Raw genomic sequence first — 23,332 nt, 5'->3', positions numbered from 1 at the left:
GAACCAGGTTCAAATCCCCACTTTCCCCAGGCAACCTCAGTCTAGTCACTTTCTCCCAACCTAACCTTCCTCACAGAACTTTTATGAGGACAAAATGGGGAAGGGAGAACTGTATACCTTGTCTGAGAGCCAAGCTACAAGTGACGCCTGACACAGGTTGGACACTTTTCAGCTTCCCTCAAGTTTTGATGGGAAATGTAGGCATCCTGGTCTCACAGCTGTAATAGAGAGCCAAGCTGTAAAACCAGGATGCCTACATTTCCCATCAAAACTTGAGGGAAGCTGACAAGTGGCCAACCTGTGTAAGGCGTCACTTGTAGCTTGGCTCTGAGATTCTTAGAGGAAGATTGGAATAAAAGGACTAGACAGACAATTATAGCTAGGTGAGAATAAAAATTTCTCCCACGCAGACAAAAATGGGCTTAAAAGGCACTATAAGACAAACGTTTTCCAAAAGGAATATCGTGTTCTAACGATAGTGGCAAAAACAGAATGTGAGGCTTTTCCAATGTCCATTTCTGTCTGTGAGCGAGAAATCCTCATTCTGTTCTTTGGAAAGTGTTCCTATAGTTTAAAGAGACAGTGTTGCATAATGTATAGAGTGTTGGAGCAGGATCTGAGAGACCCAGGTTCAATGGAAGTTCTCTGGGTGATCTTCCATTGAACTTTCTCTCAGCCAAGCCTACCTCACAGGGTTGTCATGAGGCCAAATTGTGAAGGAAGGGAGAACCACGTGTGCTATCCTGCATGGAATAAAAATGGAGATAGAGGGATTAGCCCTCAGAGCTGGCTTCTTACTGAAAGGCCTATGAAAGCAACATTTTGTTTGGGGACTGCTTGTACAAATGAGGATTATTGAGTCTTCTCTGCTACTCTGGCTGTCAGGATTCCATAACCTTCAACCCTTCATAGATGTGCTGTAACACGTGTATTTTCACACCAAGAATCACTGCCTGAGGCATTGCTTGCACTTTTGATTAAAGTGCAACAACAGAAACAACAGACGAATACTATAATAAGGTAGCAAGCGTCCAAACTAAGTTCCCCAGCTATGTGGAATGGAAAGTGGGTATGCTCCACAGTGCCTTTGTGTTCTTGCACAAGATTGCCTGTGCATGTCTACTGCAAACTTGTATCCCTTCCCCTCTGTAAACCCAAAGATTTCTTTCTAGATCAGAGGTCTGCAGCCTGTGGTTCGAGAGCAAGTGTGGTTCAGTACAGAACCAAATATGTCTCTTTTAACAAAGAAAATAGACTCTTTAAGTTCAGATCTATTGGAGGGGTAGGTGGGATGCTAGAATCACCAGGATGTGAAGGAAGTGGCAGGACAAGATTATGATGGGACTGAAGGGCTTCTTAGAGGTGCTTTACAGAAAGGGAAATAACAGAGATGAGCCAGTAATCCAAACGGGAACCATGCTTGCCAGGGCGCTAAAACAATCATGCAGGATGTTCTTGTGTGTATTTATTACTTGTTATTTTATTTATTTTATTGTATTTATTTCATTTATACCCCACCTTTCTCCTCAGTGGGGACCCATCTTCCATTTCATACTCACAACCCTGTGAGGTAGGTTAGGCTGAGCGTCTGTGTTTAGCCCAAGGTCACTCTGCAAGCTTCCATGGCAAAATGAGGATTTGAAGCTGGGTCTCCCAGATCCTAGTCCAACGTTCTAACCACCACACCACACTGTCTTTCTTACTGTGAGAGCTTGTGTGTGCCACTTCTTAAGAAAGGATGCACAACAAGTATTTGGGTCGCTAGTACAGACTATTAATCAACATGTCGATTATCAGTAATGTGAAGCTGCATATTTTTAGTTATGCAGACAGGCATTTTTTGTTGATTTCTTCCTCTGAAATTTGGTGTAATTTGGCTCTTTCATTGTAAAAGTCTACAAAGTTTGGGAAGGAAGTGGTAACCTAAAGAATAGACTCTCTAGTATCTTGCACTCTCAAGGTTTTTAGAAGGCATCTTTCAAAAGCCCTCCCTGGGATGGGATGGGGAGAGTAGGCATTTGCCAATGACAGGCATTCTTCCTGCTAATCAAGGGGCTATTTGAACAATTATGATTCTGTTAGACTGTCTAGGTACAGGAGGATTCTCTAATATTGGGATTATTTGTTTTCTTTGGATTTTGCATTTGTAAGCCAAGGGGCTTTGAAGATCCCATCTTTATGACTGATTACATACCTTCAGGGCAGAGACTGACAAAAACAGCATCATGCAACACCGCAACATTACTTCAGGGTAAATGCTGTACAATGCTCCAGGAATTTTCCTGATCTCTATGGTAAAAATCATAGAGATTGGGGGAATTCGTAGTGTGATGTCACTTCTGAGTATTTGTCTAGTACTCCCCATCGTTCCCCATTCCCTTTTGTTCCCTCTGCTCATTTGAGCAGTGGCAGAGGCCAGTGCAGGAAGGTTGTCTGCCAAAGCGGGCAGCCTGGCAACCTTTGATCCAAGCTATGGCTTAGACCTGGTTAGCAGTAATGCAGGCCCAGGAGGTGGTAGATGTGCCTTGCTTGGGGCAACAAAATACCTTGAACTACTCCTGTATATTTTGATTACCAATATGCTGCATTAATAGATACTTTCAGCTCTGAGATTTTGAGACTCCTCCGATCAAGTATCTTCAGTGAGGGCCAGGCTACAAGTGACAAATGACACAGGTTGGACACTTGTCAGCTTCCCTCAAGTTTTGATGGGAAATGTAGGCGTCCTGGTTTTACAGCTTGGCTCTCCGACTGCTGTCCAATGAACTTTTCAACTGTCATTTGTCCAATATTCCACCAAGCTGCCTACATTTCCCATCAAAACTTGAGGGAAGCTGTCAAGTGTCCAACCTGTGTCATTCGTCACTTGTAGCCTGGCCGTGAGTCTTTGAACCCACAAGAGGAAGTTAATGCAAACCAAACATTCTCTCCTGTTGCCTCATACTTGTGTGTCCCAGGTACAGGAAAACTAGCATCTCTGTTGGGATGGTGTTTATTACCGGCTTGCAGAACCTTGGCAAATGCCACGCTGCACTTTGGAGCCCGTGGACTGACTAGCCATTTTATTCAGATTGGCCCTTTCTTTTGTTTAAAGCTTCCTTTCAGACAGTGCTTGTTCCAGCCCATGTTTTCAATGCCAAGACTATAGAAGATAAAAAGCTCTTGAATTATGACTCCAGATGGACTTGAACATCAATACCACTGCTTAGAAATTAAGTGCTGCCTGTATTCCTACAGCAGAAAGGGCTGTAGCACTCAGCTATTAGGGAACAGGCTCAGTTCTTCCATGCACAGCTTAATGTGTGAAGCAGCACAAGCCTGTTTAATAAGGATGCTGGACTGGAATCCATATTATTTCAGCATGCAGCACGGCTCTTACTTTTCTCTCTGCCCTCCCAGGCCACCTCAGCAGCTGTTACAGAGACAGTGTCTCCTGATATCACATCCCCCATTCCTGACATCTTTGAAGGCAGCTCTGAGGAAGAAGAGGGTGAATTCCTAAGGATCCAGGTAACCACTCTGGTGCCTCATCGGGTTCTGTTTGCTCTATTGGGGTCTCCTTGCAGTCCTAAATTGGACAGCCATGTGCCCAGAATAGGGTTGTCAGGACCCTGCTGGGGGCAGGGGACCACTGCCCCAACAGCCTGCACTTCCCACCACCTCTCAGGATGCTGGAATAAAGAAAACAGGAAACGGAGGTAAGGCCGGGCAATGTGATGGCATCACTCCCTGCGTGCCTGGAACGAACATCAACACATCACCAGGTGAAGATATTTGGGCAAAAAACATAGCTTTTCTCAAATGCCAGACCAGTTCCAGTGGACCTGGCAACATAGTAACATCACCAGTGACATGACAATGTTGCCAGCAAGCCTCCCCCATGCCCAGTAAAGTCTTCCCTGCCCCCCATCAGTTGCCAGGGGACATTTGACAAACCTGGCCTGGAAATTGAGTTCCCAAGCAAGGAACTAGAGTGCATGTCTGGCTTAAAGTCTCATATCAGATTTGGAGTTAGCCTAAGGACTTTGTAATGTATAGTTAGCCCTTAAATCTGTGATTCCACTCTATACATAATAACAACATTATAATAACATTCAATTTATATACCACCCTTCAGGACAACTGCTCAGAGCAGTTTACAAAGTATGATACTATTATCCCCACAACAAACACCCTGTGAGATGGGTGGGGCTGAGAGAGCTCTGGAGAGCTGTGGCTGACCCAAGGTCACCCAGCTGGTTTCAAGTGGAGGAGTGGGGAATCAAACCCTGTTCTCCAGATTAGAGTCCCGCGCTCTCAACCACTATACTAAACTGGCTCTATAGTCAGACGGTCACTCCCTTCCCCAGGCAATTTAGTAGAGTGAAGAGACATAGAAACCCCAAAGTACAGTTAATAGACACATGAACACAAGACACTAGCTTACACCACGTCGGACCATTGGTCTTTCAAGGTCAGTCTTGTCTGCTCTGATTGGCAGTGGTTGTTCTGGGTCTCAGGTGGAGGCCTATTACTTCACCCACTTCTTGATCCTTTTAACTGGATTTACCCATGATTGAATTTGGGACCTTCTGCATGCCAAGCAGGTGCTCTGCCACTGAGCCATAGCTATGTTGCCATCCCAATAGCTACATTAAATATGTATATTGATTATGTAACAGTGTTAACTGTCAGGACCTTGCCCAAAGAATTTTGGGAAATGTAGTTTGGAGAAGTGCTGATAATGGTCTTTGTAGACATCCCTTTGTCCCCTCACAGAACTACAATTTCCAAGGTTCTCTGTGGAGAGGAAATGGCTGTTAAACTAGTTTGAATCGGTAGAGTAGATTCATCAAAAGAGGTTAATCTTGAAGAACAGACCAAAAAAACCCCTCCCTGGTGATGAAAGATCTAGAGAATTGTTATTTTAATTCAGTCAGGAACTTTTTCTTGTTCTTTTTCCACCCAGTTAGAAAGCACTTTCCCATAGACAGGGCTTTTTTTCTGGGAAAAGAGGTGGTGGAACTCAGTGGGTTGCCCTCGGAGAAAATGATCACATGGCTGGTAGCCCCGCCCCCTGATCTCCAGACAGAGGGGAGTTTAGATTGCCCTCTGTGCCATGGCAATCTAAACTCCCCTCTGTCTGGAGATCAGGGGGCACGGCCACCAGCCATGTGACCATTTTCAAGAGGTTCCGGAACTCCGTTCCCCCACGTTCCCCCTGAAAATGCTCTGCCCATAGAGTCCTAACTAAGTCCTTTCTTCACTTTTCAGAGAACAGGAGAGCCTGCTAAATCGTTGTTCCCTGCAGTGACCACAGACATACCCCAACAGAGGACTGAAGTGAGTCAGCGAGGATTTCTGAACTTCATAATCTGAGAATCCACATCGTACAGTCTAGCTAGTAGGCCGCACCAGTGAGAGCCATCTTGCCTTAGCATGCTTGAAAAATCTATCAGTGAATCTCTGAAGGAGGAGGGCCTGCTATTTATAATGTGGCAATATTTTTTGCCACACCTTTTGTGAAATATTTCTGAGCCTCCATGAAGACTTTAAGAAGATACACAAAATATGTTTAATCAAGACAGTGCACTTCAGGACAGGGGGCACCAACAGTGGGAAACTATTGCCTTCGTGTACAGCTTGTGGGCTTCCCAGGGTCATCTGGTTGGCTACTGTGAGAAACAGGATGCTAGACTAGATAGGCCTCTGATCTGGACTGGTGGTGCTCTTCTTCTGTTCTAAAGTTTCAAGTCAAAAGGTTCCTATGTTACAGTGTGATTTGGGATACACTGACAGATACATCTTTTTCCATTTCCATTTCTGCACAGCCCCAAGTTCTAGAAACTTATTCTTTTTTTAAAAAAACTAGTTTTTATTTTAGGATTTGGAAACTTCTGCTATCAGTGGATATTTTCTAAAAAGAGAGGTGCCCATTGCCTGCCTAAACACTATGACTTTAGATACAAAACTCCCCCACCCCAGTCTCCCTCCACCCAGTCATAGAAGCATGCAGAATATGGCAGAAAGCAAGCCCTTCTTCCCTCTGTGTCATTGTCCTGAACTGAATTGCCCCCCCTCCGAGTTTTAAAAGGATGTTTTCCTCCCTCCACCCCCACTATGTAGCTGCAGGGAAAGCAAGCCAGATCTGGGAAAGGCAGACTCAACTTGTTAAAGTCTTGTGCGGTTTGGCGCACAGGTAATATGTCACCTTGGTTACTGAGAGCCAAGCTACAAGAGACAAATTACACAAGGAGGAGCACGTGAAGGGAGTCGCAATGTTAGCCGGAAAGCTGAGTTTTAAAAGAGATTGGAAGGCTTTGTTAATTTCCCCTCTCTAAAGAGCCAGGGAAATGGCTGCTCAGAGAGTTTGTTAATTTCCTCTTTGCCTCCTGAAGGCTCTGTCAGTTTCACCTCCCCTTCTAAGAGGCTAAGAGGAAATAAACAAACCTGAGCAGAGAGAGGGGGAATTGACAAACCCTTCCGATCTCTTTTAAAACTCAGCTCCCTTCATGTGCGCCTCTTCGTGTAAGTCTTCTCTTTTAGCTCTTAGAGATGAAGAAAAGTGCTCTGGGCAGGTTTGGAGGCTTCCACTTCCCTTACTGATTACTCCGGGGCTAAGAGTTCACACTGAAACGAAGTTTTCGGCTGAGGTCCACCTCTGGTTTGTTCCCAAATTCCATGCCAGTTTGTTAGGTTATTCCTAGTGCCATCCTCTGCAACGTTACACCCTTCTAAGCTAATTCACTTCAATGAATTCAAAAATATGTAACTCTGTTTAGCAATGCACTATTGGGGGGGGGGGCAAATTTTCCATCCAACAGATGCCTTAGAGAGCCGAACGAGATGTGATGGCATCTTCATGTTGTCAGGGCTTGCCACCGCTGCCACTGGGCGTGGCACTGGGTGGTCTGCTCCTGACGTCATAGGGGGGCCAGGGATTCTGCAGGACCCTGCTCTGTGGAAGGAGGGGCGGTATACCTCACCCAGACTCCCTCTCAGTCCACTCGCTGGCCTGCTCAACCTGGCCTGCTTACCCTCTGCGTCCTCTTTCACTTCTTCCTCCCAGAGCTCTCCTCCAAACCTCCACGCTTGCATCGCACCGCTCTCACTCCACATCATCACTCCCTACTCACACCCACCACCACAGGGCTCTTCCCAGCCAGCTTTTATAGGGCTTCCTTCTACTGCCCCACCCCTCTTCCAGCCTGGTCTTGGGCTGCACCAAGCAGTCGCAGCTGGGGTAGCTGATCTGGCCCCACTGACCAGCACCAGCTGTGCCTTGTTCCCTGGCTGCCCAGCCTCCCTGCCTTGGCTGATTGCTGCAGGCCTGTCCAGCTGCAGTCCCCTGGCTAGCAGCCCAGCCTGCCTGGCTGAGCTGATGGCTGAAGGTGGGTCCAGCTGCGGCTCCTTGGCTGGTTGCCCAGGGCTTCCTGCAGAGTGCCTCCAATAGCCCCACCTGGAGTGGCTTGGCTTTTGGCAACTCCTGGGCCAGGCTACTATTTTCTAGCTGGGGCGTGGCTTTGGGTTGTTGGGGCTGCTGCTGCTTCTCCTCCTCAGGTAAGGTTTTTGGGTGGGTGACTGCTGGGCCCCCAATCCCTCTGCCCTTGCCCCCTTCTGCCTTGCTTAGTCCCCTTTCCTTCCCCAGGGGAGTGGGACTCGCTGGCCTCCTTCTGTCTCCCCCTGCCTCCTGAGGCTCTGGGCCTTTGCCCCTTGCCCCTGGCACAGGCAGGTTCTGGCTCCATTTGCCCATGGGAGGGGTTGACCTGCTGTCCCCCGGCTGCCCCCTCTGATTGCCAGTCAGACCGGTTGACCTATTGTCTGCTGGCTGACCAGTTGACCTGCTGTTCCCTCTTGTCAAGTCTGGGGGCTGGGGCTCAGACCCCGGACACACACCCCCACTTGGCTTTGAGTTGTGGGGGTCCGGTTCCGCCTCGAACATGCGGGACATGAAGTCCGCGTCCACATGCCGTGCCCCCTGGCGGTATTTGATGGTGAATTGGAAGGGTAGGAGGGAGAGGTACCACCGCAGCACCCTGGGGTTGTGCGCCTTCATGCGATGGAGCCACTGCAGGGGTGCATGGTCTGTCAGCAGTACAAAGGAATTGTTGGCCAGGTAGTACTGCAGGGCCCCCACCGCCCACTTGACCGCTAGGGCCTCCCGCTCCACTGTGGCATAGCGCTTCTCGGCGGGCTGGAGCTTCCGGCTTAGGAACAGAATTGGGACATCCACGCCATCCCGCTCCTGGGTCAGCACAGCCCCGAGGCCGGTGTCCGAGGCGTCTGTGGCCAGTGTGAAGGGCTGGTCAAAGTCCGGGTTCCATAGGGCCGTGGCGTTGGAGAGGGCTAACCGCAGGTCCTTAAAAGCTGCCTCTAGTTCTGGGGTCCACCGGACTTGGTTGGGCAGCCCCTTCCTTAAGCTGTCCGTCAGTGGCGCCGCTCGGGAGGCAAAGTGGGGGATGAACCGCCCGTAATACCCCAGCAGTCCTAGGAATCGCCGAACCTGCTTCTTGGTCTTGGGCTGTGGGGCGTCGGCTATTGAGGCCACCTTGTCCGGTGGTGGCCTGACTCGTCCTCCCCCGACCACAAAGCCCAGGTATTGGAGTTCCTGGAACCCCAGGTGGCTCTTTTTTGGGTTTGCCCTTAGTCCAGCTCGTTGGAGGGCCCTTAAGACGGCTTCCAGGTGTTGGAGGTGGGTGGGCCAGTCAGGGCTGAAGATAATAATATCATCAATGTACGCCATGGCATACGCCCGGCACTCTCCCAGCACCTGGTCCACCAGCCGCTGAAAGGTGGCTGCTGCCCCATGCAGGCCAAACGGCATCTTCTTGAATTGGAAGAGGCCTTGGGGGGTGGCAAAGGCCGTCTTCTCCCGGTCCTCCGGCCGTACGGGCACCTGCCAGTAGCCCTTTGTTAAGTCCAGGGCCGACAGGTAGCGGGCGGACCCCAGGTGGTCCACCAGCACGTCTGCTCGGGGCATGGGGTAGGCGTCGAACTGGGCCACCTTATTCAATTCACGATAGTCGATGCAAAACCGGGTGGTCCCATCTGGCTTGGGCACCAGGACTATCGGGCTCCTCCAGGCACTTCGTGAGGGTTCAATTACACCCAGCCAGAGCATCTCGTTTGTCTCCTTCTCCACTGCCTCCCACCGCTTCCTGGGGATGGGGCGCCAGGTAGCCCGGGCTGTCTGCCCCGGGCTGGTCGGGATGGCATGTTGAATAAGGCTGGTGCTGCCCGGCCTGCGGGAGAAGACCCCGGTAACCCGTGCACAGAGGTCTCGTAGCTGGGCCCGTTGAGCTGGATCGAGCTGGGGGTCTACCTTGGGCTCCTCGAACTCCGGGGCTTCGGAGGTCCATGGCAGCTCACTGTCAGGAAGCTCTAACGGGTCCTCAGCCACGCCACACTCCTCTTCTGGGCGCTCATGCCACCGCTTCAGGAGATTCACATGCAGGGTCCTCCGCCGACGCCGGCCAACCCCGCACTGGACTTCGTAAGTAGTGGGGCCCAGCACCCTCCGAATCGGGTAGGGGCCCCTCCATGGGTCCCCTTCCTCTCTGGGGAATACCGAGTGGTGCACCAGGACCTTCTCTCCCACCTGGAAGGCCCTCATCCGTGCACCCCGGTCGTAGGTGGCTTTCTGCTTCGCCTGGGTGCGAGTCAGTCTGCGGTTCGCCTCGGCTTGGGACTGTTGCACCCGGTTACGGAGTTGGCTTATGTACTCCCGTGTGGTGGGCGCAGGGCTGCTGGCCTGGGGCGCCCAGCGTTCTGTCAGCCGGGAGAGCATCCCTCTTGGCTTGCGCCCATACAGCAGCTCGAACGGGCTGAAGCCAGTGGAGGCCTGCGGGGTCTCCCTGAGGGCAAACATGAGTGGGTCGATGTACAGGTCCCACTGATGAGGCTTCTCCCGTGTCATCTTCTTCAGGGCCTCTTTGATGGTCTGGTTCAGCCGCTCTGCCAAACCGTCTGTCTGAGGGTGGTAAGCCGAGGTGAACACCTGCCGGATCCCCAAACTCTGGCAGAGTTGGCGCATGGCGGTGGCACGGAACGGGCCTCCTCGATCTGTCAAGATTTCATCCGGCAGCCCCACCATCGCGAAGAACTTGGACAGTGCCCGGACCACCCCTGGGGTCTGCATAGTCCTCAGTGGGATGACCTCAGGGAACCGTGTGGCGTAGTCCACAATCACCAGGGCAAAGCGGTGGCCCCGGGGTGTGCGTGGCAGCGGTCCGATGAAGTCCATCGCGATGCGTTGGAAGGGCGTCCCCATGACGGGTAGTGGGGAGAGGGGGGCCTTCGGTGGGCGGCGGGCTGCCACCCGCTGGCAGGTGGGACACGAGCGGCAGTGGGCCTTCACGTCGGCATTCACGGAGGGCCAGTAGAACTGCTCAAGGATCTTCTTCAGGGTCTTGTGGTGCCCCAGATGCCCGGCCCACGCATGCTCATGGGCCGTGCGGAGGACTTCGGCCCGGTAGGCAGTCGGCACCAATAGCTGGCGGACCTCCCCCTGGCCACTTGGGGCGCGAGCTATGCGAACCCAAACCCCTCCTTGCTTCTCGATGCGCGGGAGCCGTTGGGACCTCCGCTCATCCCGCACTAGCTCCTCCTCACGAGCTGCCGTCTCTCGTAAGCGCTGCAAGGACTCATCTGCCCCTTGGGCGTCACAGAATGGGCGATCGGCCGGGGGCCCAGCTGGGTCTCCAGTCCGTGGTTCTGCTCCTGGTCTGGTGGAGGGACCCTCTCCCGGGTCGTCGGCCTCCTCCACTTGCAGAGCGGTGGCAACTTGGGGGTCTGTCAATTCCCCTGCCGCCTTCAGCTGAGACTCGGCGATCCATGGGGTGTCTCCTCCCAATTTCTTCGCTGCCTGCTGGAGGAGCCTGAAGAACCCCGGGGCATCTCTTCCCAGCAGCATTGGCACGGGTAGGTGAGCTAACTGGGCAACTTCCATTTGGTGGCAGACCCCTAGGTACTCTATCGTGATTAGGGCCGTAGGGTACGGCTGGGTGCGGCCCATCACATCCGTCACCGGTATCCAGCGGTGCACTGGGGTAGCAGCTGGGAGGAGCTGGGGCCGAATTGCTGAGACTGCACTCCCAGAGTCTAACAGGGCTTGTAGGATCAGCCGGCCTATCTTCACGGTGGCGCATAGACTCTGCACCTGCTTGCCAGGCGGTGGGTTATTTTCCCAAACGAGGGCACAAACCCTTGGCAAGGCCTCTGTGAGCGCGCTGGCTTGCAACCGCAGCTCCGCTGTCTGTGCTAGTCCCACTGGAGCGGCTGGGTAGGCTGCCTCCAGCTTTCCCCACATCCTATCCTGGCGTTCCTCCAGCCACAGTCCAAGCTCCGCTGGGGCGGCGGCCTTGGGAGGCCGCCCCTTGACTGGCGCCTGCGTCGGAACGTCTCTCCCCGTACGGGCCACCAACTTGTCAGGGCTTGCCACCGCTGCCACTGGGCGTGGCACTGGGTGGTCTGCTCCTGACGTCATAGGGGGGCCAGGGATTCTGCAGGACCCTGCTCTGTGGAAGGAGGGGCGGTATACCTCACCCAGACTCCCTCTCAGTCCACTCGCTGGCCTGCTCAACCTGGCCTGCTTACCCTCTGCGTCCTCTTTCACTTCTTCCTCCCAGAGCTCTCCTCCAAACCTCCACGCTTGCATCGCACCGCTCTCACTCCACATCATCACTCCCTACTCACACCCACCACCACAGGGCTCTTCCCAGCCAGCTTTTATAGGGCTTCCTTCTACTGCCCCACCCCTCTTCCAGCCTGGTCTTGGGCTGCACCAAGCAGTCGCAGCTGGGGTAGCTGATCTGGCCCCACTGACCAGCACCAGCTGTGCCTTGTTCCCTGGCTGCCCAGCCTCCCTGCCTTGGCTGATTGCTGCAGGCCTGTCCAGCTGCAGTCCCCTGGCTAGCAGCCCAGCCTGCCTGGCTGAGCTGATGGCTGAAGGTGGGTCCAGCTGCGGCTCCTTGGCTGGTTGCCCAGGGCTTCCTGCAGAGTGCCTCCAATAGCCCCACCTGGAGTGGCTTGGCTTTTGGCAACTCCTGGGCCAGGCTACTATTTTCTAGCTGGGGCGTGGCTTTGGGTTGTTGGGGCTGCTGCTGCTTCTCCTCCTCAGGTAAGGTTTTTGGGTGGGTGACTGCTGGGCCCCCAATCCCTCTGCCCTTGCCCCCTTCTGCCTTGCTTAGTCCCCTTTCCTTCCCCAGGGGAGTGGGACTCGCTGGCCTCCTTCTGTCTCCCCCTGCCTCCTGAGGCTCTGGGCCTTTGCCCCTTGCCCCTGGCACAGGCAGGTTCTGGCTCCATTTGCCCATGGGAGGGGTTGACCTGCTGTCCCCCGGCTGCCCCCTCTGCTTGCCAGTCAGACCGGTTGACCTATTGTCTGCTGGCTGACCAGTTGACCTGCTGTTCCCTCTTGTCAAGTCTGGGGGCTGGGGCTCAGACCCCGGACACATGTCAACCCTAAGGATGCTGCCACCATTTAAAAGCAATTTTTAAAATACTACAAGGGCCCAATCATGATTGGGCCTGCAGTGAGTGGGCTGAGGTACTCTTGTTTTCCAACCCTCCCATGCCTTTTCAAGTGCTGAAACAGCCACCGGGTGGTTGGCTACTTTGACAGTTGTAAAGGCATGGGAGGGGAGAGGGTAAGAATTTCAGCCTGACATGCTACAGGCCCAAAGGACTAGGTCCTTGTGGCATTTTTTAAATCACTTCAAAATGGTGGTGGCAGTTCTGTGGTGGACACAAAGACGCTATCACATTTACTTTGTCCCTGAGATCCTTTTTATAGAAAAATGAAATGAACACATCCATTCCACTTCAGTGAAAGAGTTAGATTATGAACTGTCCCTGTGCCTTGGGAGAGTTTTCAAACATTTAAATCATGAGTGGGACAAAAAGATTATTTGTACACCTAATCTATCTCTGCTGTGTTCTGTGACCCCAGCAACAAGCATTCCCACCCCCCAAAATAAACGATCAAAGCCACCAAAAGCTGCCAGCCACTACTGTAAGACATCTCTGCTCTACAAAGGGCATTTACTTCTTTCTAGCCCTAAAAATGGTTTGGTAACTTGAGTGCAGAGTGATAAGGATACTGTTGAGAAGACCTCTAAAGAGTCTTTGTCTATGGCTCTATTTTATTTGTTTATTTAGAAAATTTATATCCCGCCTTTCTGCCCTCCTATGGGCCACCAAGGTGGCTAACAAATTAAAACATACATTATAAAATCTAATTTTTAAAATATAAAAATCAACCCAAAAAAACAACACATCATTAATACAATTACAACCTGAGCTAAAATCCATCAGGTGCTCCTGTCCTAGAGTGTGTTGCAATGTTGTGGTGTTTCTGTTTTCTTGTTGATTGGCAAGCGATAGCCAAGGAGGCATCAGCCACTTTCTCCCCCAAGACAACAGCATCTTCCATCATCCAGGAAAAGATGGTGGGAGAAATTTAGCCAAAGAACTAGAGAAAACATTGCGTGGCACTATGTGGAACCTCTGTTCCACTAAGCCACCCTATAAACATGTTGCTCTTGCCAGCCATCTTATTGGCTGTTGATCACTCATAAGCATTTCTCCCTCAGTCCCTACTTGTTCTTCTCCTACATCCTGCCCCTACCTGCAAATCTAATGGTCTTCAAGTTACCATGTATGCTTTGCACAATATCTGTGACTTCCTCCACCACAATATACCTACTCTGGCATCAGAAAACTTCTGTGACAGAGGGAAAGAGACCTGATTTCAGCAAGCCTTTTGGAATAGTCCATTATTTAACTACTTTTTAATTATATTCCAGATGGCATCCAAGCTCTTTACGCCTTCAGCTCACCGACACACAGTCACAAAGGATTCGGTGGCTGCACAGGTAGGTCAGGATTTTGGTATAGTCTATTAAGGTAAATTATCAAATGTGCATATTTATTTATTTAATGGTATTTCTATGCTGCCTCTTTAGAGTCTTGCTTGCGACAGCTTATAATTCACATTATAAAAAGCAAGTCATTAAAAAAACAAGCCGTTGGACATCAACAGCAAAAAGCCACCATTAAAAATCTGCTAAGATAAAACCTCTAATCAAAAGCCTGGGTAAAAATATGTTTTGGCTTGGTGCCTAAAAGAAAGTAAAGTAGGAGCCCTGTTAAGCCTTGGGCATTCCTGAGGCAAGGTGCCACCACAGAAAATGCTTAGAGTGACGTTTATTTGGTATATTGATCTAGATATTTATACCCTACTTTTCTCACTTATGGGTAGCCAAAGTGGCTTACAATATCGCCCACTCCTCCATTTTATCCTCACACCAACAACCCTGATAGGCAAGTTAGGCTGAGAGAGACTGTCTGGTTCAAGGTCATCTAGCAAGATTCCATGGCAAGGTCGGGTCATCCAGATCTTGATCCGACACGCTAACCACTACATTGTGCTTAGAGCTCGTGGATGCCCATTCATAACGGGGGATCAGGATATTGTGTCCAGATCCCAAAAGATTTGCACAGAACATTGAACATCAACCAGTGTGTGGATTTTCTTATTGCAATTAAGTGGAAAATTGCAGAAAGATGATCTCGTCCTTCCTTTGCAGTGCTTACCAGTACAGCAGAGCTTTTAGGGGCTGGACCTGGCAATGCTAGGTCCCACTGTGGGAGAAAAATATGTAAACCTATCTATGTCCTCCTTTAGGATTTTATAAAGTCTCAAGGGCAACTAATGAGGAACAAAGCAATTGAAAACAAAACAGTTTAAAAGACAGAGCACTAATCTGTGTCTTATACGGTGAAGAGCCTGCAAGAAAGAAAGGAGAGAAGCCATAGCAACACCATCATAAGAAAGAGTCAGTCTAGCCATCAAAACCTCTTGTGTAAAGCACCAGTGCTACGGGGCACTTAAATGCTGGCAGAGCAGAGGAGGATTAAGGGAAATCTCTCTTGGCTTCTTCTGACAGAGCGTCACTAGTATCACCACTAGGGCTTTTTTTCAGCTGGGTGGAACGGAGTTACAGAACCTCTTGAAAATGGTCACATGGCTGGTGGCCCTGCCCCCTGATCTCCAGACAGAGGGGAGTCTAGATTGCCCTCCACGCTGCAGCATGGAGGGCAATCTAAACTCCCCTCTGTCTGGAGATCAGGGGGCGGGGCCACCAGCCATGTGACCATTTTCTCCGAGGCCACTGAGTTCCACCACCTCTTTCCCCAGAAAAAAAGCCCTGGTCACCACCCTCCACCCCGCTTCCCTGTTCTGGCTTAAATCTTTGCCATTCTAGTCACCGCACGGGTCTTGTGTTGAATGAGCTCATACAGGCAGCAACCATGCCCTGTAGCTAGGCCCAGCAGTGATGCCAATGCAAGAAGTTCAGGATGTGTGTTCATTTCCAAAATGATTTTTAAGAATGAACTGAAAAAGCCGCACTCTTTATGCTTTTCATGGTAATGGAAATAACTGCAAATAAATGTCATTTATTTCATCATTGCCATGTATTTTGCCTTTAGTTGCCCATAAAAACTGAGATCCTTGTTTATGTCTGCCTGAAAGATTAGCCAAGAGGATGCCTTGAGCAAAAGTACAATCCAAACTGGATGAGAAAGAAAGAAGTTGCTGCTAGAAACATTTCCAGTTGAAATTGACAGAAACAGAAATGAATGTAACAGCAAAAGCAAGAGCATGCATGTAACAAAAGTTGTAACTGAAAAAGAACAAAGCGTTGGAAGTGAAAGCAAATGCTTTTCCAAAAAGGACTTAAGCCTGTTAGACATGATAGTACCAGATCTGTGTGTTTCAAAATACAAATCTTGCTCTGATTGCATAGGGAGTGGAGGTAAAGTCAGCTTTTATCAGAAAAAAGGGCCAGGTGGACAGGGCCAGAACTTCAAACCCTTCCCTGCCACTCCCCCCACCCTCTGCACCACCCCAATGTGTTTCTTTCCACATATGTCTTGTACTGGAGCTTGAGTGAAAGCAAAATTAAAACAGTGGAGCGGGTCCCAGTGGCGTAGCGTGGGAGGGGGCCAGAGGGGCGGTCGCCCTGGGTGCGTAATTTTTAGGGGGCACCATGCCACATTGAGCAGGAGAGCCTGCATTGTGTCCATGGGAGGCTGCCTGCACCCCCTGGCCCCTGTCATGCTGACGGGGCTGCTGGCTCCCTGGGCGCTGAGCTGTCCTTCCTGCAGAGGCTGCTGGCCGAGGAGTGCGCCAAGTTGGTGGCAGCGATGTGGGCGGCTGCACTGGAGGGCTGCCAGGTAAGGGGCAGGGAGGCGAGCATGCCTGAATCATGAGGGCAGGGCATAATTGTTAAGGGATGGAGCACTGCTCCAAGGAGAGCCTGCGTTGCGTCCATGGGAGGCCACCCTAGCTGCCTGCTGTGCTGACAGGGCAGCCAGCTCGCTGGCCGCTGAGCTGGCTGTCCTGCAGCGGCTGCGGGCTGAGGAGCGCGCTGAGATGGTACTCAGTGGGAGTGCTCCTGAGTGCTTCTCTTGCAAGCAGCCAAATTCATACTGCTCTGATCTTTGGCTGCCAAAAGTAAACTAAGAACCAAGCTACAAGTGACGAATTACACTTGCCTGACAAGTGAACAGACTCACGTGTATTCCTCCCTGTTCACTTGCTATTCACTTGCTCAGTGGCTGCTGATCACTTGATCAAGTAGAGAGCAAGTGAATGTCAAGTGAACAGGGACGAATACACGTGAGTCTGTTCACTTGCCAGGCAAGTGTAATTCGTCACTTGTAGCTTGGCTCTAAGATTTGAAAGTCTGATCTTTCTTCGAGAAGATGCTTTAGGACTAATTTGCTGCCATCTGAGATGGTATGAAAACCACATTTCTGTGCTGGAATACCAATTCTAAAATGCATATGGGCCAGGACAAAGATGCTGCTATTTCCAACGCAAATGTTGCTTTGTGTTTGTCCTATTTCTGTTTAGTTTGGATTTTGGGGTGATATTTACTTGATTGACTGAATAAACTGGATATAAAAATATCTTTTAAGTATCTTAGTTTGGGCTCACATCCTTCCCCTACCACCAACACCCAGTGACTCTGCCGTTTCTTTCTTAGATGAAAAACCTGTCACAGTGCATCTGTCCAGCAGTGCGAGGCCCTCCAGGTTCAAAGGTACCCTTCCAGTCTCTTCTCACTCTCTTGGGTTGTTGTACTTCAAATGTTGCCTTAGGGGACCTTGTCAGTGGAGCCGGGGGGGCTTCAGAAGAGGCCAGGAGGCATCACCTTTGTGTCTGGAGGGAACACCCATTTGAAAACAGCAGCCTTCATCTTCAGAGGATGCTTGGCTTGAAACCTCCCAACATTTTGTGATCAGCCATAGTATCCTTTGGAAGCCATTTCGTGATTACCCCCATGTGAAAGACCAGCCACTTTGTGTTAGTGACCACTCCCTGTCTACAAATTCCACAAAAACCCACAGGTAGGGTTGCCATTGTCCCATCACCAGTGGGGGAACTCCCCTGGTGCTCCCCTGTCCCCTCCCAACACTCAATAGGGCAATGGGGGGAATGGGGGGGACAAAACACTGATCTTGTGATGCTGCTACATCACTTCCAGATGCATTGGTCTAGGATTCACCCAAAACTTTGTAGTTTTCACCATAGAGTTTGGAGTGAATCTTACAGTAGGCCACTTGGGTGATGGCACTGGAAGTGATGTCACAACATCCTGAGATCTCTGTCAAGCTTACTCCCACTCCTACCTATAGGCTCAGTAAGGTTGAGGACTCCTGATATAGTCAGTTGGTTATTGTCTAAGCAATCAAGCAATGCCCTGATACGTAGAACTCTACCCCACGTTCTTTGTTCCTAGAAGAAAGAATCTCATCACAAGATACTCCTCATAAGTCCCTGAGTCTTCTCATCATAGCCTCTTTCTGTGACAGGGAGAGAAGGGTGATCAAGGTCTTCCAGGGCAGAGAGGACTGCCTGGGGAAAGAGGGCAAGTAGGCAGTACAGGCCTTCCTGGACCTCCAGGGCCTCCCGGACAACCAGGGTCTCCTGGACAACCAGGGTCTCCAGGACAACCAGGCCCTCTGGAACAACGAGGCCTGTCCATTCCAGGAAGCCCAGGCTGTACTGGTACCATGAATGGAAACAATGTATCTGAAAAGGTGAGATTTTGGGGGAAGTGAGAATGGGTGGAGGTGGGGGTGGATTGTGCAATCTATTTTCAGTAGGTGGGAATATTACCAAATTCTTGATTAAAAGTGGTTGTGCTTTACTAGCACACATTTTTAAAACCCTTCAAATTCTGCTCCAAGAAATTTCAAATATTTTTGCTAAACAGATTGGCTTTTCCCAAACTCAGTTTGCATGCATTATTCTACTATGCGTTTGGGCCAGCTTTATCTCAGTAATAAACAATTTGACTTACCAAGCCAAAAACAGACACCTTCAGGGCTGGAATCGGGAGCTGGCATAGGTCAACACCTGCTAAGGCCACAAAGGGTCTTTTTAGGATTGGAGATGCTGGGGTGATCTACCATATCCCAAGGGCTGATTGAATGTAACTGACATAGGAATTACATGGCAAGAATTACTGATGGCTCTGCAAATTCCTTGAAAAAGACATCTACTGAAACAGGCTCGCAAACTGGCTGCCTGTAGGGCCACGGAGCAGCCCTGCATTCCAACTACAGTTTTTCTCCAGAGCTACATTTGTCTCCCATTCTTAATTTTTGTGGACTTTAATTTTGGTGGAGTTCATAGCCAAATATTCACGGACTAAGTCCAGATGGCCTAGTTTAATTTTGGTTACATAGTTATCAAGTGTGGATTTAAAGGAGCTGTCTAGATAACAACTTATAAGTGATTGGGAGCCTCTGTAACTGTTTGAGCTGGAAATGTTCTTTGGACTTTTGGACACTATTGCACTTTATGAATTCCTTATTTTGCACTGAAAAATATTTAAAAAATCCATTTTGATATTTTGTTGTTCATTATTATTTATTATATAGTACAGGTTAGGAAGTGTTTGTATAGTTAGTTATCCACAGCAGATGTTTCTGTTTCATCTCTTCCTGTGAATCTGACTCTAATCTTTGTGAGTGGTAGAGAACTTGGCACATGAGCTACCAGCCTCCCAGGTGTGCTGGGTCTGTTTGTCCTCAACTTCTGAAAGTATCTTTTGTCATTTCATGATTTTTCTAGGGAGACGCCATCCTGCAGGGCCCTCCCGGACCTCAGGGTTTGCCTGGACACACTGGTACCCCTGGGCTGCCAGGATACCCTGGGCATGAAGGCCCCCATGGACCTCCGGGGGCCCCAGGGCATGAAGGTCCACAAGGTGTTCCAGGCCTCCCTGGTGCACCAGGCCAGCCTGGCCCACCAGGATCAACTGGGCCACCAGGTATCCCAGGGCCACCAGGAGCAGAGGGACCTGAAGGCCCTGATGGACTTCCGGGGCTTCCAGGCCATGTGGGGCTACCAGGATCTCCAGGCTTCCCTGGGAAGGCAGGGTCTCCAGGAGCTGAAGGGCTTCCAGGAAAAGATGGGCCCAAGGTAACAACTCCTGTATTTTAAATATATCTCTGTCTCTGTCTATCTAAATTATTTTTATTTTAAAAATCAATCTTCATGCAAAATTGAAATAAAAATATGACGATAGTCATAGGTATGTGTAAAAGGTGTCAAAATATCAAAAATTAAGTCCATATGCAATTGTCATCTATACACCATACATTCAAATACTGATAGAGTTGTAAGGTCCTTGATTCATTAATTTACAGAAGGTGGGCATTTATTTCTCCAGTGTTGTAGTATATATCTTTTGGCTGTAGGAAGGGCATGGAAGGTCCATTTTCAATAACTAATGCTTAACCTCCAAGAAACAAATAGTTTAAAATAGTTTAAAAGTAGATAAGAATCCTCAAAAACCAGTGAATATTCTAACACAAAGTTAATATGAGTAATGACTTCCTCCCCAAAAGATAAATAAATATACCCATAATTGTCAACGTTAGAGAGAGATGGGAAGCCAGCACTGGGAAAATGGGATGGTAAGAAAGCTAACTTAATACAATGGGCAAGAAGAGGCTAATGAGATATATATTGTGCATTATACCTCATCTTGCATATGCACGGATATGTAATACTGTGGACCTCTTCTTATATATATATTCTTATTCAGCATACACTTCCACTATACTTACAGGCATTTTGCTTGCAGTTGGACTGCATAAAAATTAGTTCCTCCCATTCTGTCACACTTCAGCATTCCACCAAATAAGAGAATCCACCACAGATCTATGCAGATGGGGCGATGCAGATGGGGGTTCAGTTGCCTCAGTCCCTTTGTTCAGGAAGCAAAACCTGCTGTTTACACTGGCTGACCCTGACTCCATTGAGAAGGCCCCAGAGGGGATGGAAGGATTGCAATGTGTGTCCCCCTGTCAAATGAGACATGACATGAAAAAACTATGATTAGGATCTCTCATGGCATTTGAAAAGACTAAAAGCTAGGTCAGGGGGTGTCCGACCAGAACCATGGTGCTAAGTGAAGTGTGTGTGGGGGGAAGGGGGGGTTAATTTCCCCTTCTTGCACTGTTGATCCCAATTTCCATCTCAAATCCTGCTATTGCCCTGTTTGGGTAGGGGGGGTCATATAGGGGTGTCATAAGGGCATGTTTAGCCCTTGATTTCTGTCTGCAGAAAGTGTGTTGCAGATCCTTATGGTTCTGTGCCATGGAATCATGCCCTCCCCCCCATCCTAACAAGGGTGGTGACATTAGCGTGTTAAGTATTGAATGAAGCTGGGCCACATCATACTCTTCCTCTTCCTCTGCCCAGTGTATGAGTTTTACAAATAGTTTTATTTAATGCTTTAGAGCCATTGTTTATAGAAATGCTATTTGATTCCCATTTTGTTCTATTTGGTGGCAACTGTGCAGCTACATTGCAGTGATGCAGAATGTTTACTGAGTACACCTTGAGTCAAAGGCTGGGAGGTGGGGAATGTTATCACCAGAAGCCTACAGCAGCTGCTAGTCTAGGTCTTTCGTTAGAGTTTTTATTTTCAAATGTTGATACAGCTTGCTCTCTGAATACTTAGCACAACAATCTGCACATGTGTTATCTTTTCAGGGCCAGAAAGGTGACAGAGGCCTGATGGGAGAAAAGGGATCCCAGGGTCTGCCTGGCCCCCCAGGGTCCCCCAGCACATCTGGTGAGAATAAGGTAAGGGGGAACCAAGCCAATCCTGAGCCTGCATATGAATCAATTCCCCCCCATACCCCTCTGGGATTGGTTGCCTGTATACATACTAACACCTTATGCAACAAAGGAGGCAAGGCAGGGGGGAAAGCAGGATTGTATGTGTTGTCTTTCCTTTGCTTTTAAAAAAGCAACTTTCTAGCCCTCATGATTGCAGATATGTGCATGAAAACACATGAGAACATTCTGGTTACATTTCAGCTACAAGAATGAGACTTGGCGTCTCTCTATACAAGACATCTGGCATGTGTTCTTCGAGTGTTGGGTGATGCAATGTTTCCTGGGAACTGTAGTTTTAAAAGAGTTGCTTGGGATCGCTGTGGTTGAAAGTACAAGCAAAATCAGGTTCGAAGCATTTTTCTAGCGTCGTTTATGGTTACAAACCTTTAGTTCCCCCCCCCACACACACACTCTGGGTGGAATCTGCCAGGTCTTAAAATAAAAGCCCCACCCCCCACACTCTGGGTGGAACTGCAAGTTCCTCTACCCCCACAATCTCACCCTGCTCTGTCTTTGAAAACTTTTATTTTAAGACCTGGCAGATTCCACCCAGAGTGAGAGGGTGGGGCCCTAAAGGCTTGTGCTGATAAACTACGCTATAAAAATGCTTCTAATCTAATTATGCTTGTATTTTTAACCTTCCTCTCCACAGCGATCCTGACTCTTTTAAAACTACAATTCCCAGGAAACATTGCATCACCCAACACTCGAATAACAGATGCCAGATGTCTTGTGTAGAGAGACTCTTGGTTGATCTGCAGCTCTTTGTGGGCTCTTTAATTACCTCACAGCTGTTTTCTATTTTTTTCCTGACCGATATCTTATCTGCAAACAGTCTCCATCTTCCCTTTCTTCTGCAGGCTTATAATTGCCAAAAGAGAGTATCCCATTTCTTAAAGGGACGGGGGTAATATAGAACCTGGAAGCAAAACAAAATTGTGTGAAATATAAATCTACAAACTGGCTGTTTGTATCTCTCTGTAGCCAATTTGTTTTGCATAGAATTCACAGCCCAGTTCTCAAGGCATGTAGGTGATTCTGAATGTTTTGCAGTGATGCTGTCTCTCTTTTCTCTTAATAGTGTACTACTGACCCAAGACTACTTGGTTCTCCAGGTCCCAAGGTGAGTATGAACACAACACCATACTGTAGGGCCAAGTGTCAGCATTCTACAACAACAACGGATGGGAAGAAAGAAGAGCCCTCCACCACTGGTTATCACATATGCTTCCCCATTTGGTTGGTCTCCTCCTGCAGCAGCAGCAGCAGTAGTAAAGTAGTGCAGGAAATTCCTCCAAGTCAGCAGTACATGCATTTCAGATGATACCTGAGCAAAAGACACATGTGTGGCACCATCTTGGTGAGATTCAGCTGACTCTGGGTCTGCCACCCAAGGCACCCATATCCTTATAAGCTGTCCCTTTTTTTTTACCCTCTGCCCTTTTCCCCAGTATATCCTCTCTAATAGGTGCACAGGCTGTGAGAAAAGTCTGACCAATGGGTCCACTCTTCTCTTCTAGCAATTTGTTCTTTGGTGCACACTATCCAGTTGTCGGTCTTTCTGCAAGGCAATGCTCATTTCTCAAGAAATTAACATACCTCAAACCATTTGAAATGAAATCCTCCTCCTGATCCGTGTGGCTGGGTGGGTGCTAGGACCAGGGAGGTAGGAACTAAAGACAAAGGAACTACTCTTCCCTCCTGAGTTGGGAAGGGGGAAAGGCAGAATTGTTTACACTGCCTTTTGTTTTCTTTTAAAGATGGAGACACTTTACCTACAGGGCAAACAGCGCCTCTGAGGGAAAGGGTTAACTTCCTGGGTCATAGTGCTGCAGGTAGGGTTGCCAATCTCCAGGTGGGGCCTGGATTTCTCGCAGAATTATAGCTGATCTCCAGACTACAGAGGTCATTTCCCCTGGAGGAAATGGCAGCTTTGGAGAGCAGCCCTCCATGGCATCACATCCCTACTGAACTCTCTCCTCCCAAATTCTGCTCCTAGATTCCAGGAATTTCCCAATCCAGAGTTAGCAACCCTAGCTGCAGTCTTTAGTCAAATCCCCTCCCCCCCACCTCAAGCTGCAATTTAGGGAAGTTGGTCCTAATTTTTAAAAAGCCTTACACTTATACCACCTTTGTTTTTGGAGT

The 23,332-nt window shown here is 49.2% G+C and overlaps 1 protein-coding gene across 1 annotated transcript in view; it reads left to right on the top strand.

Moving 5' to 3' along the window:
* The window catches only part of LOC129338268 (collagen alpha-1(XV) chain-like), a 44,114-nt gene that overhangs the window by 5,738 nt on the left and 15,044 nt on the right, over positions 1–23,332 (top strand). The window contains exons 3-10 of the mRNA XM_054992345.1: positions 3,400–3,510; positions 5,254–5,322; positions 13,782–13,850; positions 17,031–17,087; positions 17,860–18,087; positions 19,127–19,477; positions 21,059–21,151; positions 22,269–22,310. Of these exons, the coding sequence (XP_054848320.1) occupies positions 3,400–3,510; positions 5,254–5,322; positions 13,782–13,850; positions 17,031–17,087; positions 17,860–18,087; positions 19,127–19,477; positions 21,059–21,151; positions 22,269–22,310 (1,020 nt within the window). The remainder of the gene's footprint in view (positions 1–3,399; positions 3,511–5,253; positions 5,323–13,781; positions 13,851–17,030; positions 17,088–17,859; positions 18,088–19,126; positions 19,478–21,058; positions 21,152–22,268; positions 22,311–23,332) is intronic.

Source organism: Eublepharis macularius, chromosome 12, assembly GCF_028583425.1.
Source record: "Eublepharis macularius isolate TG4126 chromosome 12, MPM_Emac_v1.0, whole genome shotgun sequence".
NCBI classification, from domain to species: Eukaryota; Metazoa; Chordata; class Lepidosauria; order Squamata; family Eublepharidae; genus Eublepharis; species Eublepharis macularius.
The sequence above is the reverse complement of the archived record's forward strand: the minus strand, read 5'-3'. Positions and strand labels throughout refer to the sequence as shown.